At 65.3% G+C, this 14100-nt stretch overlaps 1 protein-coding gene across 5 annotated transcripts; it reads right to left on the bottom strand.

The window, feature by feature from the left end:
* Nucleotides 1–1346: 1346 nt before the first annotated feature.
* Nucleotides 1347–13675, bottom strand: B4GALNT4 (beta-1,4-N-acetyl-galactosaminyltransferase 4). Of its 5 annotated transcripts, none has more exons than XM_073809422.1 (20): nucleotides 13242–13674; nucleotides 10207–10310; nucleotides 9735–9830; nucleotides 9561–9656; nucleotides 9395–9485; nucleotides 9218–9318; nucleotides 8986–9053; nucleotides 8714–8792; nucleotides 7447–7513; nucleotides 7180–7314; nucleotides 6983–7092; nucleotides 6764–6864; nucleotides 6586–6686; nucleotides 5614–6505; nucleotides 3492–3793; nucleotides 3178–3331; nucleotides 2981–3053; nucleotides 2727–2880; nucleotides 2284–2410; nucleotides 1347–1802 (listed from the first exon to the last, which is right to left on the bottom strand). In XM_073809422.1, exons 1-20 carry the CDS (start codon nucleotides 13390–13392, stop codon nucleotides 1454–1456), a joined length of 3351 nt encoding a protein of 1116 aa, XP_073665523.1. In that variant the 5' UTR covers nucleotides 13393–13674; the 3' UTR covers nucleotides 1347–1453. The 5 variants fall into 5 exon arrangements, with proteins under 5 accessions (XP_073665523.1, XP_073665524.1, XP_033717483.1 ...); XM_033861592.2 differs by having other exon boundaries at nucleotides 1543–1812; nucleotides 13242–13673; XM_033861593.2 differs by having other exon boundaries at nucleotides 1670–1900.
* Nucleotides 13676–14100: the final 425 nt, after the last annotated feature.

Here is a 14100-nt window from a genome sequence, read left to right on the forward strand (position 1 = left end):
CACGAGTGACTTAGTGTTCACAGACACCCGCGGGCTGCCCTGGTCAGCAGCCACAGAGCTGAATGCCCCGGGCCATCTCTAGGGTCTTCTCAGGGCCCGACTGGAGTGTCCATCTGGTTTCTCTTTCCCTGAAATCCTCCCTGCTGCCCTGTGTTCATGGCAAGGTAAACCTTGCGAGGATTGTGTGGAGTGCTGGGCGGACGTGCTGCCTTCCCACAGAAGGAGGCAGTACAGAGTAAAAGCCCCAAAGATGTCCATGCCCTAATGCCCAGGACCTGTGGCTGTCACCTCCACGGCAGGACGGACTTCGCAGATTAAGTAAAGGATGTTGCTTGGGATGGAGCGATTATCCTCGGTTATGTGGGTGGGTCCAGGGTCATCCCAGGGGTCCTTATAAGAGGGAGGCAGGAGGGTCAGAGCCAGAGAAGGAGATGTGATGATGGTAGTAGAGGTGTGAGAGACAGGGAGAGTGATATGAAAATGGTAAGCTGCTGGCTTTGAGGATGGAGGAAGAGGTCATGAGCAAGGAAGTCCAGGTGGCCTCCAGGAGCTGGGGAAGGAGGGAAGCAGATTCAGTCCTAAAGGCCCCAGAAGGGGCGCAAGCCTGTGGAAACCTCGATTTTAGGACTTCCGACCTCCAGAGCCATAAGACAGGAAATTCCATTTTGTTTGTGGAAATCTGTTACAGCAGCTGCAAGGAACTCATATGGGCAGGTGCGCCCAGTGCCAGGCAGAGCACTGGCCTCCCTGCCGTGACTGGGACCCCAGGGAAGGGGGGGCCCTCGACAGCATCATGCAGCCCGTCTGACTCTCCAGAGGGCTCCTGACCCCGGACTTCCGCGAGACAAGTCAAGCAAACCCCCCGTTGTGTTTAAACCAGCATGCATTGGGCTTTCCATTTATGGCAACTGAGTCCTAACTATACCCCAACCTGGTTGTAGCATGTCACCCACCACCCCGGGGTGCCTAGTGTTCCCACATCCTTGAGGGTGGCGCAGGACTGACATCCAAGGTCTGTTTTCACAACAAAGGGGACTAAGCAGACGGTCGCAGGTGGAAAGGCCTCATGCCACGCTGGTGACTGGCGGCTCCACGCACAGGGTGGTGAGGAAGGGTCCCCAACCCCCTTGCCTCCAGGGCCCGATACAGAAGCTCAAAGGGAAAGTGCGGGAAGAGGTGAGTGGTCTCGAGGGTGGAGAAAGGTGCGGTCAGCACGGCGGCTGCAGCTCAGGTCAGGAAAGGGAGTCAGCAGCAGGCAGTGCCCAGGGCCACTGCGGGTGCAGGGTCTCTTGCTGCCGCCCAGGCCCACCTCTGCCCTCCCAAGAGAACCAGGCCCAGAGGATGAGTCAGAACTAAAAAAAATATTTCATTTCATTCTGAATAAAAAACGGAACAGACAGAACTCTTGGAAATCCTGAAACAATGTCATTGCTACGGCAAAATTTCACAGAAATCATCGCACAGGGCGTGGGGGGCAAGCCCAGGCCCCGCCGGCTACGACGGCCGCCTCTCTGCGGGGGGGGGGCGGCCACAGAGGGGGCAGCAGCCTGGGGGGCCAGAGAGGGGCAGGCACGGGTGGTGGCTGTGCCCCCGGAAGAGCCCCGCTGGGTCCCCAGGGTCCAGGCTCAGAGCCTGGCCTCCAGCTGCCACGGCAGGACAGCAGCCGGGGCGGGGAGGGTCGCTGGTCCTCAAGGGGCCTCCTTGCGGGCGGCCTTGCGGCTGTGCACGCCCCACATCCCGCGCTTGGAGTGGAAGTGGTGGTAGAAGTTCCGCACTCGGAGCCGCTCCACCTCCAGCCCTGCCTGCAGGACCCTGGGCGGGGAGGGCGAGTCAGGGCTGCCCCTCGGCCCAGAGGACCTTTGGGGGGTGATCCAGACTGGGGGTACGGGGGTGAATGGGGCTGCAGGGGGAGAGCATGCCTGTCAGGGCTGCCCCTAGACTACAGAACCCTGGGGGTGGGCTGGAATGGAAGAGCTCACGCCCCTGGCCCAGGGCCTGGGGTGTCAGGGCTTCCACTACTGTCCAAGCCCAGCAAGAGGAGAGGGACCCAGGAGAGGCCTGCAGGGTCTGGGGGCAGAGCTGGTTCAAGGGCTTCCCTGAGTCTGTAGGATCCTGGAGCTGGGAAGGGGTTTAGGGGAGTGGGGTGGGGTCCAAGGAGCTCTCTAGACCTAGATCTGGGGGTCGGAGGGGGAGGAAAGCAGAGTCCCGTCAGCACGTGAGGCCCCTCCCACCCACAGGCGGAGGATGTGGAAGTCGCAGTCTCCGCTGGGGGGAGGCGGTCACCTGTCCAAAAGTTCCCAGTCCTCGCCTCCCCACTGGTCCCGGAACTCCTCGGTGTTCATGCCTCCAACGCGGTCGAAGTCGGACTTGTAGATCCCGAAGAGGCCGAAGCCGTTCACCTCCCAGTAACCTGGCGGGGATGGGGTGCCCTTCAGACGCCAGGTCCTGCAAGCCCTTCCTCAGGAGGGCTCCTGGGGTCACTCCAATGTGTTGGTCATAACCTGGGAGGCCTGTGCATGACTTGGGTGTTGGAGAAGGTTCCTAGGGGCCGAGCACGGTCCTGGGCACTCTGGGGGTCCTAGAGGCCACAAGGAGTCCCAGGCGTTATAAGGGGCATTGATGGGGCCCTAGGCCTCCCTTGCGGGTTGGGAGGCCCCCGGGGGCCTGGGTTTTGCCCTGGCATGGGTGGGACCCCTGACGTTACCGAGGGGCATTCAGGGCATTACCGTGAGGGTCCCCTGGCGAGCTCCCGCAGCCCAGCCGCATGACCACAGGCGCAAAGGCCAGCTTGCCCTCCACGCAGTGCTTGCGGATGCCATCCAGGATGCTGGGGGGGAAGTGGATGTGCAGGTCGCAGAGGAAAACGATGCTGCTGGCATCCTGGAGACAGCGGGGAGGTCTGAGCCTCGCCCTCTCCTCCGGAAGGGCCCCCCCCGCCCCCCATCTCATTCTCTCCACCCACACCATCCTGCCCACGCACCTCCACCGCGGCCACTCCAGCTTGCAACCCCGCGGAGCGCTCAAAGTTCCCGCTTCGCCTTAGGTATTGGTATCTGGGGGAGGAAGGGGATATGGGGTGGGAAGTCATAGCCACCCGTTTCTGGGGCAGGAAAACCCATGCCTGTCCGGGAGGAGGGAAGCTGCACCTGGCCCGCCCCGGGAGGTGGGGGCCGTTACCTGGGCAGTGGCGCCGCGCGGAGGGCCCTCTCCACATCCATGTCATCGCTCTCAAAGTCCACCAGGATGACACTGAAGCGAGAGTCCCCTGTACGGATGTGCAGCGCAGCCATGTCTGCCAGGAACTGTACCACCCAGCGCGCCTGGTTCTTCACTGGAGGAGGATGGGGATACTGAACCCACCTGGACCCGACCTGGCGGTACCCTGCCCAGGACCGGTGGCACTCCCCCCCTCCCCATAAGGCCTGCTGGACAAGGCCCCCCACCCCCCCACAATCCCAGGTGGCTGGCCGGCCAGCCCCACTCCCACGCACCTGGCACGATGAAGTGCACCATCACATCCTGGCGCCAGGCCAGGCGCAGTGGCCGGCACAGCTCCGGGCGGCCGTCGGGGTGCACGGAGGCGGCTGGGGAGACAGCTGGAGCGGGCTCAGGACTCTCCCCGTCTCCATCTGTGTCGCCGGCACGTACCCGGGGCAGGCGCAGGAAGACGTACTCAGACAGGCGCAGCCGGCGCCCACCGCGCTCCTGGAGCTCCAGCTCCAGGAGGAAACGGCTTCCCCGCGCCGAGTCCCGGCGCTTCTCCACGTTCACGATGCGCAGAAGAGCGTACCGCCTGCGGGGCGGGACCCAGTCAGCCCCCTCGGGCTCCGAGGCTGCGCCCACGACTCCAACCCCATTCTTCCCACAAGCCGCCCCCAGCCGCAGAAACGAGGTGGCCACTCAGGTGACTTGGGGTGGGGTGCCGCACGCCCCCCGTCCCCCACCACACCACAAGGCCTGCTGGGGAGCTCCCTTCTCAGAAGGCAGGCCCACACACCGGGGCTCCCTCGCTGTGGGGCAGCCCACAAGGGAGGCGTCCCCAAGCCCAGGCCAGTCCTCTCCTCGGTGCCACCACCCCTGTCCACAGCTGCACGCTCAGAAACCTTCAGGGGCGCCCACGGCCCACAGGCCGAGGCTCAGACGTCTGAATTCTAAGCCGGTAAACGGTGTCTACCTTGTGGCCTCGATACCCCGTCAGGTTAGATACGCAAGCTGCCCCTTCCCGTGGGGTCTTTGCGCTAGGTGTCCCCTGCCTGGATGCTCGCCCCAGGCTCCCCGCCCTCCTCTCCAAGGTCCTGGGTGCCTCCTCTGAGAAGCCTCATTTTTGCCCCCCGAGCACCAGCGCAGGGGCTGCCCTGATCTCTGGGGAAGAAGCCTCCGGGCCTTCCGCCGCTGGCTCTTCCCCAGCCCTGGCCTGGGAAGATAGGGCCCTGCCCTTGACTAGGTCACTCTCCCTTCTGCCGCACGTCCCCCCCATCCACCTTTGCAGCCAGTATCCCTCACCCTCGGAGCCTACCGGTGTGACCTCCCAGGGGTCTAGATTCCTCCCTTCACCCCCTGCCCATCCCCACCATGCTCTCAAGTATCAGGGACTTTCTGCCCCAAACGCTCTGGGTCTGTGCTCTCATTCCTTGGGGCCACCCACACCCTTGCACGGCTCAGGGAAGGTGGGGCTGCAGCCATGACCTTTCTGCTGGACAGGCCCCCTCATGCCCATGGGACGATGAGCTGCTCTCAGGAAGCTCAGAGCCAAGCGCAGGCTTGCCTTCTCAGCCACCTAGAATCAATCTACCCCAGCCCCTGCCAAGGGTCCAGGCCATCCCATTGCTGCCCTGGACCAAGCCTGTCAGTCATGGGCTCCCCCTTCCACCCCCTCCTCTCCAACACAGCCACATGCTTGTCTATGAACCAGATGGGCCAAACCTGCGTCCTGCTCCAAATTGTGTGTATCGGAGGCAAGAAGAATGACTCCTGCACCTGGCCTTCAAGGCCCATGAGGCCTGTCCTCTGCCCACCAGCCTCCTGGCCAGCCTTTGCCTGTCTCTGAAGGTCCTGCCCCTACTTAAGGACTCAGCACAGCTCTGAGAACCCCTCAGGGCCTCCCCTCAGGTCAAATTGGGGCCTCCACTCTCCAACCCCCATACCTGCTTGGGGTGGAGACAAGACTGGATTCCTGGGGCCTGGGGGAGACCAGAAGGGCCAGTGGGGCAGGAACCCTGAGCCCTTCCCTGAGGACCAAGACCCCAGCCAGCGAGGTGCCAGTGGGGAGAGGGATCCAGGGGTTCTTAGCTTGACCTTCGTGCGTGTCTCTATCTGCAAGAGACCTGGGTGGCTCAGATCCATCCTCAGGTCCAGGTCCAAGGTAACAGGTGTGGGGTTTGGAGGTGCAGGACAAGGGAGCCAGCCCTGGGTGATGGGAGAAAGGCTCCTAGCACAGAACGGGGGCCCTGAGCAGTAAGGGGCCCCAGAAGGGTAAGAAGACACTTCCGGGGGGGCCGGGGGGGAGGGGGGCGTGTACCATTCCCAGAGCAGTGCCCCATTAAACCCTGGGGAAGTCTGAGAGTCCCATGGAGGCCAAGGCCGTCCATTTCCATGCGCGCCCCTCCCTCGTACCCTCCATGGCGCGCGTTGAGACGCTCCATGTACTGAGCCACCACGTCCACGGCCTCGGCCTCCTGCAGCTGCAGATTCCCCGACACATTGCAGCGCAGGTCGTTCCAGTCCGAGCGCAGCACCTCGAAGTCCACGCTGCCCACGCTGAACGTGCGCTGCCAGTTGACAGCGTCCTCCTGCCAGCGGCCGCGCACCGCGCCGGCCTTCTCTTCGCTGTCCTCCAATGCAGCCTCTTCGCCCTGCGCCCCTTCCTCGTCGTCCCCTTCCTCCTCTTCCTCATTCTCCCCGGGCACCTGGGACAAGCTCAGGAAGGAGGTCACGGGCTGCGCTTCGGACGAATAGTTCGAGTCCGTGGTGGGGGCCGTGAGTCCCGGCTCGCGTGCCTGGCCCTCTCGGCTCCCCTGGGTGGTCGGCGCCGGGGCCGGGGGCCTCAGCTTTGCAGCCTGGGGGCCGCCGGTCCTGCGGCCTCGAGCCCGGGGTGGGCGTGGGCGCGCGCGCAGCTGCACCCTGGGTAGGGGTCTGGGGCGCAGGAAGACGCCAGGGAAAGGTGGCCGGGGAGGGCCGCGTGGGCTGAGCGGTGCCGGGGCCTGGGGCGGGACCCGCAGTCCCGGCCGCACCCGCGTGACATACACCTTCGGGGGCCGCTCGGCCGCGGCTGCTGGGCGGGGGGGAGGTGCGCGTCCCCAGAAGAGGGGAAGGGGGCGGACGGCCCAGCTCAGCGCCCGTGAGCGCCGGGGGGTCGGCCGGCCCACGGGGGCGGGAGGCGTTGGCAGGGCGGGAGTGGCCGGGGCCTCGGTGGGGGCCGCGAGCCGGCGGCCGCCCTGCGTTCCGGGCGCCTCGGTGGGCTCAGGACCGTCGAGCAGCTCCCCATCGTCCTCGTCGTCCAGGAAGTCTGTGGGCAGCGCGGGTGAGGTGAGCTGCTGCGCCAGGGCGGGCCCAGCTGAGGGGGTGGGGGGCGCGGGGGGCACTCACCGTCTGGGTTGAGGAAGAGGAAGGCTCGGCGCTGCACCTCCTCCTCTTCGTCTTCCTCCCCCTCCTCCCGGTCCATCTTCATGTATTTGTAGAACCCAAACCTGGGGCAGGGGCGGGGCGTCAGAGACCAGGCTCGGCCAAGGCCCCGCCCATTCTTCCTTGGGCACCACCCACCCACCTTTCCAGATACAGCGGCGACTCGCGGTAGAAGCACTTGTTGTCCGTCTCCATGTGAGTCAGGCGTGTGTGGTCATTGGGATAAACGAAGGACAGGTACACCTGGGGCGGGCAGAGGGCTCAGGTTGGGGCGTCTTCCAGAGGGCCTGGAGGAGGCTCCGGGGACCCTGGGAAGAGGGAGGCCTGGGTCTCAGGGAAGACCTTGGTGAGGGGCACTTACAAACTGCAGTCCCTGGTATCTTGCGATGGGAAAGTCCTTGACGACGTAGGTGGGGGCGTAGGTGCAGGGCTCCAGCACATTCTCCAGACTCCAGGGCTCCACCCGAGGCGCTACGGGAGGCGTGGTCACATTGTGACCTGGAACCCCTGCCCTGCCCCACCCCGCCCCCCACCCCACCCCGGGGGTCCTCCTCTCACTGAGGAAGAAGGTGTCTCGGGGATCGGGCCGCAGCATGTCAGCTCTGGGCTCCTCCTGCAGCAGGCGCCCCCCAACGTGGCTGGCTGGAGACTGGGGCACGTGGGCCACGTGGTCCATCTTCAGGGCTGACTCATCTAGGGGCAGAGGATGTGTGGGGACCCCAGGAGTTCCTAGAGATCCCTCCTCACCCATATCCAGACACCACCCCAAAGAGACCGCCCATCAGGAGCCCTCCCCTTTCCCCACAGAGGCACTGGGCTCCGCACCTGTATACAGGGAGATGTGAGCAGAGCCTATGACCTCGAACTTCAGACCCGGCAGGAAGGCTCGCCACTGGGGGTTGGAGAGGGTGGTCAGGGCCAAAGGATGGGGGTCAAGGTGGGAACACAGCTGGGTCAGGGAGGAGTGAATCTTCCCTGACGTGGGGCTGGGGAACTAGTAGGGGCAACCCCTTCACGGACGCAGGAAGCTTGGGGTGGGGGGGGTGGATGGGAGAGCAGTCCTGAGAAGGCACAGCAGGGAAGCTGGAGAGGCCTAGAAGGCTGGGGTCCCTGGAGGCAGGTGAGGATGCCTTTCCTGACACCCTGGGTGCTTCCGGACCTTCTGGTTATGGCCTCTGCCCCCACCTCCCCCCGGTTCTGCAGACACTGCCCTTCTGGAGGTCAGAGCTGGCCCCCCAGCTCCCCGCTGGACCTCCCCATCCCCACTTCCCCCACTTCTGTGGCTGTGCCTTCCCAGTCTCCCTTGCAGACTCTCCCTCCCCCACCGCTCTCATGTTGGGCTTCCTGGGGGCTGTCCCAGGCCCTCTTCCCTTCCCAGCTCATCCTCGGCCCTTAGTCACTCCCCCGGCTTCCACAAGATCACCCCAAATCTGCATCTGCAGTCTGGGCCCTCTGCTAAGCTGAGCTGGGGTGATACCCACCACACACAAACTAGACACCTGCAACCTCCCACCACCCCCTAGCCCACCCTGGTCATCACCCCACACCCAGCCAGGCTCAGGCTCTCAGTCGCTGGGCATCTCCCCCCGCCGCCCCCCCACCCTCCCCCGGACCTTCCACTTCTTCTATTCCCACCTCCCTGGTTCAGGGACCGATGGATGGCCACCCACGAAAATCCCTCCCAACAGGCAGTGGCCAGAGGGTTTTCCCTGAAATGCAAATCCAGTTGCCTCATCCTTAGGAGGAAGCCCTGCTGGATCTGGCCACCAGACTGCTTGGAGTTCCAGAAGACTCCAGGTGGTTCCATTCCTCTGCTGTTCTTGAGACCTGGAATTCATCTTTGCACCCCAGATTCTCTCCCCACTGGTCTCCCTGTGAACGTCTCTCAGCTCTCGAGAATCCGCTCAAGGGTCGCTTCCTCTGTGAGCACAAGCCCCGCCCCTGAGCACCTGCTTTGTCAGCTAGATGGGAAGCTTCTCTGGGGGGGGCGGGCGGGGTCCACATCGTTGTCCTGCGGGGAGTGGCCGGAAAGAGGAGGGCAGGGCAGGGGAGGTGGGGTCTCCAGAAGCCCTCAGAGGGCAGCCGCACTCACGCCCACTTCCACGTGGTCCGAGCCGCGGTCATCCTGCTTGTGCAGTAGCTCAAAGTAGTACCTCCGGGAGGCCATGAGCCTGGGGACAGGAGGAGTGAGGGGGCGGGCCCGCCGTGCCCCAGAAGCCCCAAACAGATGGGGAGCCTACAGGAGGCGGGGCTTGAGGCGGCAGCATAGCAACAGCGGCTTCACGCATGCACGTGTCACCCAGTCCTCACACACAGACGCACACACGGGTACGCACTCATGCACACACTCCCACAGTCACTCACCGCCTGGGCTTGGACACCTGGGAGCTGAACTTGGTGAATTCTCCAGGTGCTGTCCACTCCGAACCAGTCTGGAGGGTAACAGAGAAGGGGCAGGGGGCTCACCCTCTCCTTGGGGCACCAGCCCCATCCAGTCCCCACTCCTGAGAAGCTGGAGGGGACAGGTGACCAAGCCGCAGGAGGCCCACGAAGACAAGGGGTGTGGATGGAGGGGCTGGGCTGCGCGTGGGGGTACCTTGCCCACAAAGGCCACCAGCTGGGCACCCGCCGGGCTCTCGGTTGGGCTCAGCCAGAACTCAGAGTTGTCATCCGAAGCCACGGAGAACTGGACATCTCCTAGGCCACAGGACAGGGCTCAGGGGTCGGTGGGGGCTTCGTGACACCCTGCCCCCCAACACCCCCGTCCCCGCACCATCTCTCGCCGGGTGGATGAAGCCGAAAATCCGGAGGCCGTAGTTCTTCCACTTGGGGGACACAGCCAGCTTCTTCACGGTGGTGCGAGTCTGGGGGGGCAGCGGCCTCTGATGTCAAGGCCCCCGCCCGCCTGCGGGCCAGCCGCCCCCCACCCCAGCACTCACATGAGGGAAGAGCGGGAAGTGCAAGTTCCTCCTCAGATGGCCCACGGCGCCCCCGCACCAGTCCTCGAACACGTGCAGGTTCACCTGCCCCTTGTACTGGGGGTGGGAGGAGGGCTTACCTTCTGCACAGCTGCCCCCGCCCTCCCCAAGGCCGAGCCGCTGAGCAGAGCTCACCTCCTCCCGCCACGAGGGCGCCTGACGGGTGAGGTTGAGCGACAGTGGCCTTCCAGCCCCCCAGGGAAACAGCGCGTCTGGGTCCCGACCTTCGGGCTACGGGAGAGAAGGGGCACCAGGGTCAAAGCTGAGGAACGTGAGGGCAGGAAGAAGCCCCACAGCCACACGCACGCGCACCAGACACAGCGCGCGACACAGCCCGCCACACCCGCTGGCTCACTTCACAGAGATCCCTTCCACGTGCAGCCACGAAGCCCTGACTCCATCACGCCCCGGCCGTGCACACCCACCCGAGCAGACCCTTGGCCACCCCACGTGCACCAGATGCGTCCACCCAGGCTGGGGCCACGCTCCGTGGTGGAGCACAGCGTGCTGCTGTGTCCTCACGGCCTACAGGTCCTGAGGCCACCGGCACAGGACTGGCCTTGGGTCTCGTGTGTGCTGTGGTGCTCTTCCCCGCAGCCCTGCTCACCACCCGCTCCTCCTCACGGCTCTCGCTGGAGTCCTCTGCCCTCTGTGTGGACAGTGCAGCCCGGATGCCCCGGCCATCTGTCACACCGCTCAGCTTCTCACCATCTGTGGGCGGCACATGAGGCGGGGCTGGGGTCCAGGCTCTCCAAGGCCACAGCCCCTGCCGCTGGGGTCAGCTGGGGTCAGGATGGCCGGTGGTGTCTCCACTGAAGCCCTCCCTCCCCACGTCTGCCCCTTCGTGCTACCCGATGCCCCACCCTACAGCTGGAAGTGCTCTCGGCTGGGCCCTTCTCCCACATGCCCCCTCCGTGGGGACGGCCCCTGCCTGAGTCCCCCCCGGCCTCTCCCAGCCCCCCCTGGCATGAGGGAGCGGCCATGTGTGCACATGCCAGCGCATATGCTTGCACACACACACCCGTGGGGCTGTTGTCATCAGTGACTCTGCCTCCAGGAAGGCCCCCAGGATTGCTCTGTGCCCTCAGCACTTTTCCTGTGTGCTGGAGTGTTTGGTGTCTGACTCCTTTACCAGAACTGAGAGCCAAAGGTTAGTGCTGGAGTTTGTTGTCAGGTGAGCTGGCACTGTGGTCTTGAGGCTACGCCAGCCCCGGCCCATGGCACGTGTGCCACCTGCTGCCCTTGAGGCCAGGGCTCAGGACCAAAGGAGCCCTGGTACCCACCTGGGCAGAGGAGGGATTGGCACTCTGGTCCAGCTTCCAGAGGACATGGGGCCAAGGCGGCCCCGGAGGGAGACTGTCCCCCTGGGGATCCCTTCTGTGGACACCTCTAGAGCTTGGCACCCCCCTAACTCCCCACGCCTGGGGCAGACCACCTCCACACCCCTGCCTCCCTCTGCTTCCCAGACCTCCTCCCTAAGCTGTGGGCCTGGGGTTCCATACCCTGGGATCTGAGCCTCCGAAGGCAAGGCTTCACTGTGCGCCACGTCTGCCTCCCCTGGTGCTCCCATCCGGGGACCCCCCGTCCAGGAACCCCTCTCCTCCAGGGCCAAGCCTGGCCTTCAAAGTCTATGCCCGTCCCTCGATCCAGACCCCAGGAGCTAGATTCCCGGACTGACACAGTTGGCCTGGGCCCTTTCTCTGGGGGAGGGGGCTGCCCGCGGTCTCGTGCCTGTGAGGCTCTGGTGGTGCCTGCCCACTTGCTTCTCTCCCCCAGTCACTGTCACCTGTCCAGCTGGGAGGTGAGCCCCTAACAGGCTCCCAGCCAAATCCCCACAGCCTGGCCCTGATGCTCCCTGCCCACAAAGGTAACTCTGTGGGTACTGGGAACCTTCCACAGTGGGGTCCCAAGCCAGGATGCCATCACTGTCCTGCAGGGGCTGAGCCCCAGCACAGCGAGATCCACACGGGCCTCCTGCCTCCTGGCTGCCAGCACCTCCGCCTGCGCAGGCTGCTGGACCCCGGGAAGGTAGCCTTTCTGGTGGGAGTGAACACAGTGCTGACAGGACAGTCAGAAGGGCCTCAGACATGTCCAGCTGCTCAGCTTCCCACAAGCCCTGCCCTGGTGGGAGCCCAGGTAGCGGGACAGGAGGCGGGGCTGCAGCCCCAGGGGCGAGAGCCCCGGCTGGGTCTGCTCCTGGCAGGAGCTGCTTGAGGGTTTGATCTTCCATAACCTTGAACAGCTCCTGCCCACCGAGGAGCAGCAAGGACAGCTTCCTCGCTGGTCCAGCTGAGAGCAGAGGAGGCCTCAGAAGTGGGGTTCCCACACCTCCGCCCCCTCGCGGTTGCCGAGTTAGGCTCCCCGGCTGCCCGGGAAGTCAGGCTAGGGAGGACTGTGGTTGCTCAGAAAACACAGGGCAGCTGAGCAGGAGGCTGGTCACGTCTGTGTCACTGGGTCACGCTCCGGGGTCCTGCCTTATTTGATGGTAGCTGGGGGGCCTCTATGAGGGACTGAACAGTGCTGGGGGCCCCTAGAGGGTGTGGTAGCTGTGAGATGCGTGGACTCTGGGGGTGGGGTGGGGTGGGACAAGCCTGTGACCCCTGGCCTGGGGTGTCTGTGGTGCCAGCTGTGGGGCTGAACAGGGAACTCTGGACCCCTTGGTGGGGTGGGCCAGGACTTCATGGGGCAAGATCATGGTTCTGAGTCTTTGGGAAGCAAGATTCTCACCACCCATCCTAAGGACACCTCTCTTCCTAGAGAAGGGCCAGGAGCAGCTTGGCTGGGACCATCCCTGCCCTGAGGTGCTTCCTTCTCTCTCTCATCACCGCCCCCCCGCCCCCCCCCCCCAGCACTCTACTCCTCCTCTTCCAAGTGTGTGTCAAAAGTCACCACCTCCAAGAGGCCCTCTGGGATCCCCCTAGCTAAAGTGGCAGGACTCCTCCCCAACTCTTCCCCACATCGCTCACCAGGACCTGATTTGTGGGTTCACTGTCTGTCCCCACTAGAGCGTGAGCTCGAGGAGCCTGGGAGAGTTCACTCCAGGCCGTTCGGTGCTCCCCAAGCTGGATCCCTATCCCTATGCCTCACCCCGCCTCAACACACAAGCGTCTCAGTCCCTGATCACAGGTTTACCTAGGGCACCTCTTCCAGGAAGCGTTCCAACTGCAAGGGTCAGCTCCCTCCCGCCAGTCCCCTCTCTCTCCGTCCTGAGGTTGGGTCTCTGCCCCTCCCCAGCAGATGCGAAAACCGAGGCTCTGCTAAGCAGGCACGTGTCGGAGGCGCAGCCAGACTTGGCCTCTCGGAAATCCCAGCATGCAGGGCCCGGTAGCGGAGATCTCCCCAGGAGCCCACCGTTAACCCCGTCACTCACTACCCGCTCCAGGCCAGACCCCGGCATCCGCCGGGGTTCGGGGACGCTCCCCAAGAGGGTCGCGCACGTCACTGCTGACGTCATCGGCGTTCTGGCCGGGCTGAGCCGAACCGCGCCCCCTGCCCCAATGTCGCCGAGCTGGGAAGGGCGGACGGGGTCTCCGGGCGGGTCTGACCCACGCCGAGGCCTGGGCGCAATGGGAGGGCCCGGGACCCGCGTTGCTCGCGACCCTCACCGCCCCCCGCCCCCAGGGCGCGCGCCCCCTCCCGTACCTCGCCCGTAGCCCAGCCGCTGGCGCAGCGCGCGGCCCTGGCGCACCAGGCTCAGGTGCACGTACGTGAGCCACGCGGCGCAGGTGAGCAGCAGCAGCAAAAGCAGCAGCTTGATCTGTTTGCGGATCTTCTTCACCGGGAACCACGGCATCGCGGCCGTCTCCGCCCCGGGCCGCGCTCAGCGGCGCCGCCGCGGCCCCCCGCTCCAGCGCGCCCCGCGCCGCGTCCCCCGGCCCTGCATGGCCCTTTGTCCGCCGCCCGCGGCCCCAGGGTGCGGCCGCGGCCCCGGGCTGCCCTTGGCCGAGGGCACGGGGTGGGCGGCGGAGCTGCTGCCGGCGGTGTCCCCGCCCGGCCCCGCCTGGCCGCTCGGGCTCCAAGCTCCTGGGGGCCTCGGCGGGACGGAGCAGCAGCCACGCTGCGGTGCTACCCACCGTGAAACGGGCCCGGCCACCGCGCCGCGCGAGCCAATCCGGGCCCGGCCAGCCTGAGGGGAGCCAATCCACGGCGCGGTGGGCGGGGCCGGAGTGTTCGGGTGTGCCCGCCGCTGGTCTCCACGCAACGCGCGCGCATCCACCTGGGCGCGCCGGCCCGCGCAGCGCGGGGACGCGGGGTCCTGGGGTTGCGGAGGACCCGGGATGCGGTGTATGGGGAGGTGTGAAGAACCGGGGACAGGGGTCAAGGGGCAGAGAATGCACGAGACAAGGAGTGGTGCATAGGACCGGGGGACATAGGGACTCGGGGTCACGGGGTGTAGTGATGGAGGCCGCGGGAGGAGCAGGCTATGGGTCGGGGGACAGTGGGGACACGGAGAACAAGGGTGTAGGGACGCGTGATGGGGAGACACTAGGAGCTTGGGGAA

The sequence above is a fragment of the Tursiops truncatus genome, chromosome 8, assembly GCF_011762595.2.
Source record: "Tursiops truncatus isolate mTurTru1 chromosome 8, mTurTru1.mat.Y, whole genome shotgun sequence".
In the NCBI taxonomy this organism is placed as follows: Eukaryota; Metazoa; Chordata; class Mammalia; order Artiodactyla; family Delphinidae; genus Tursiops; species Tursiops truncatus.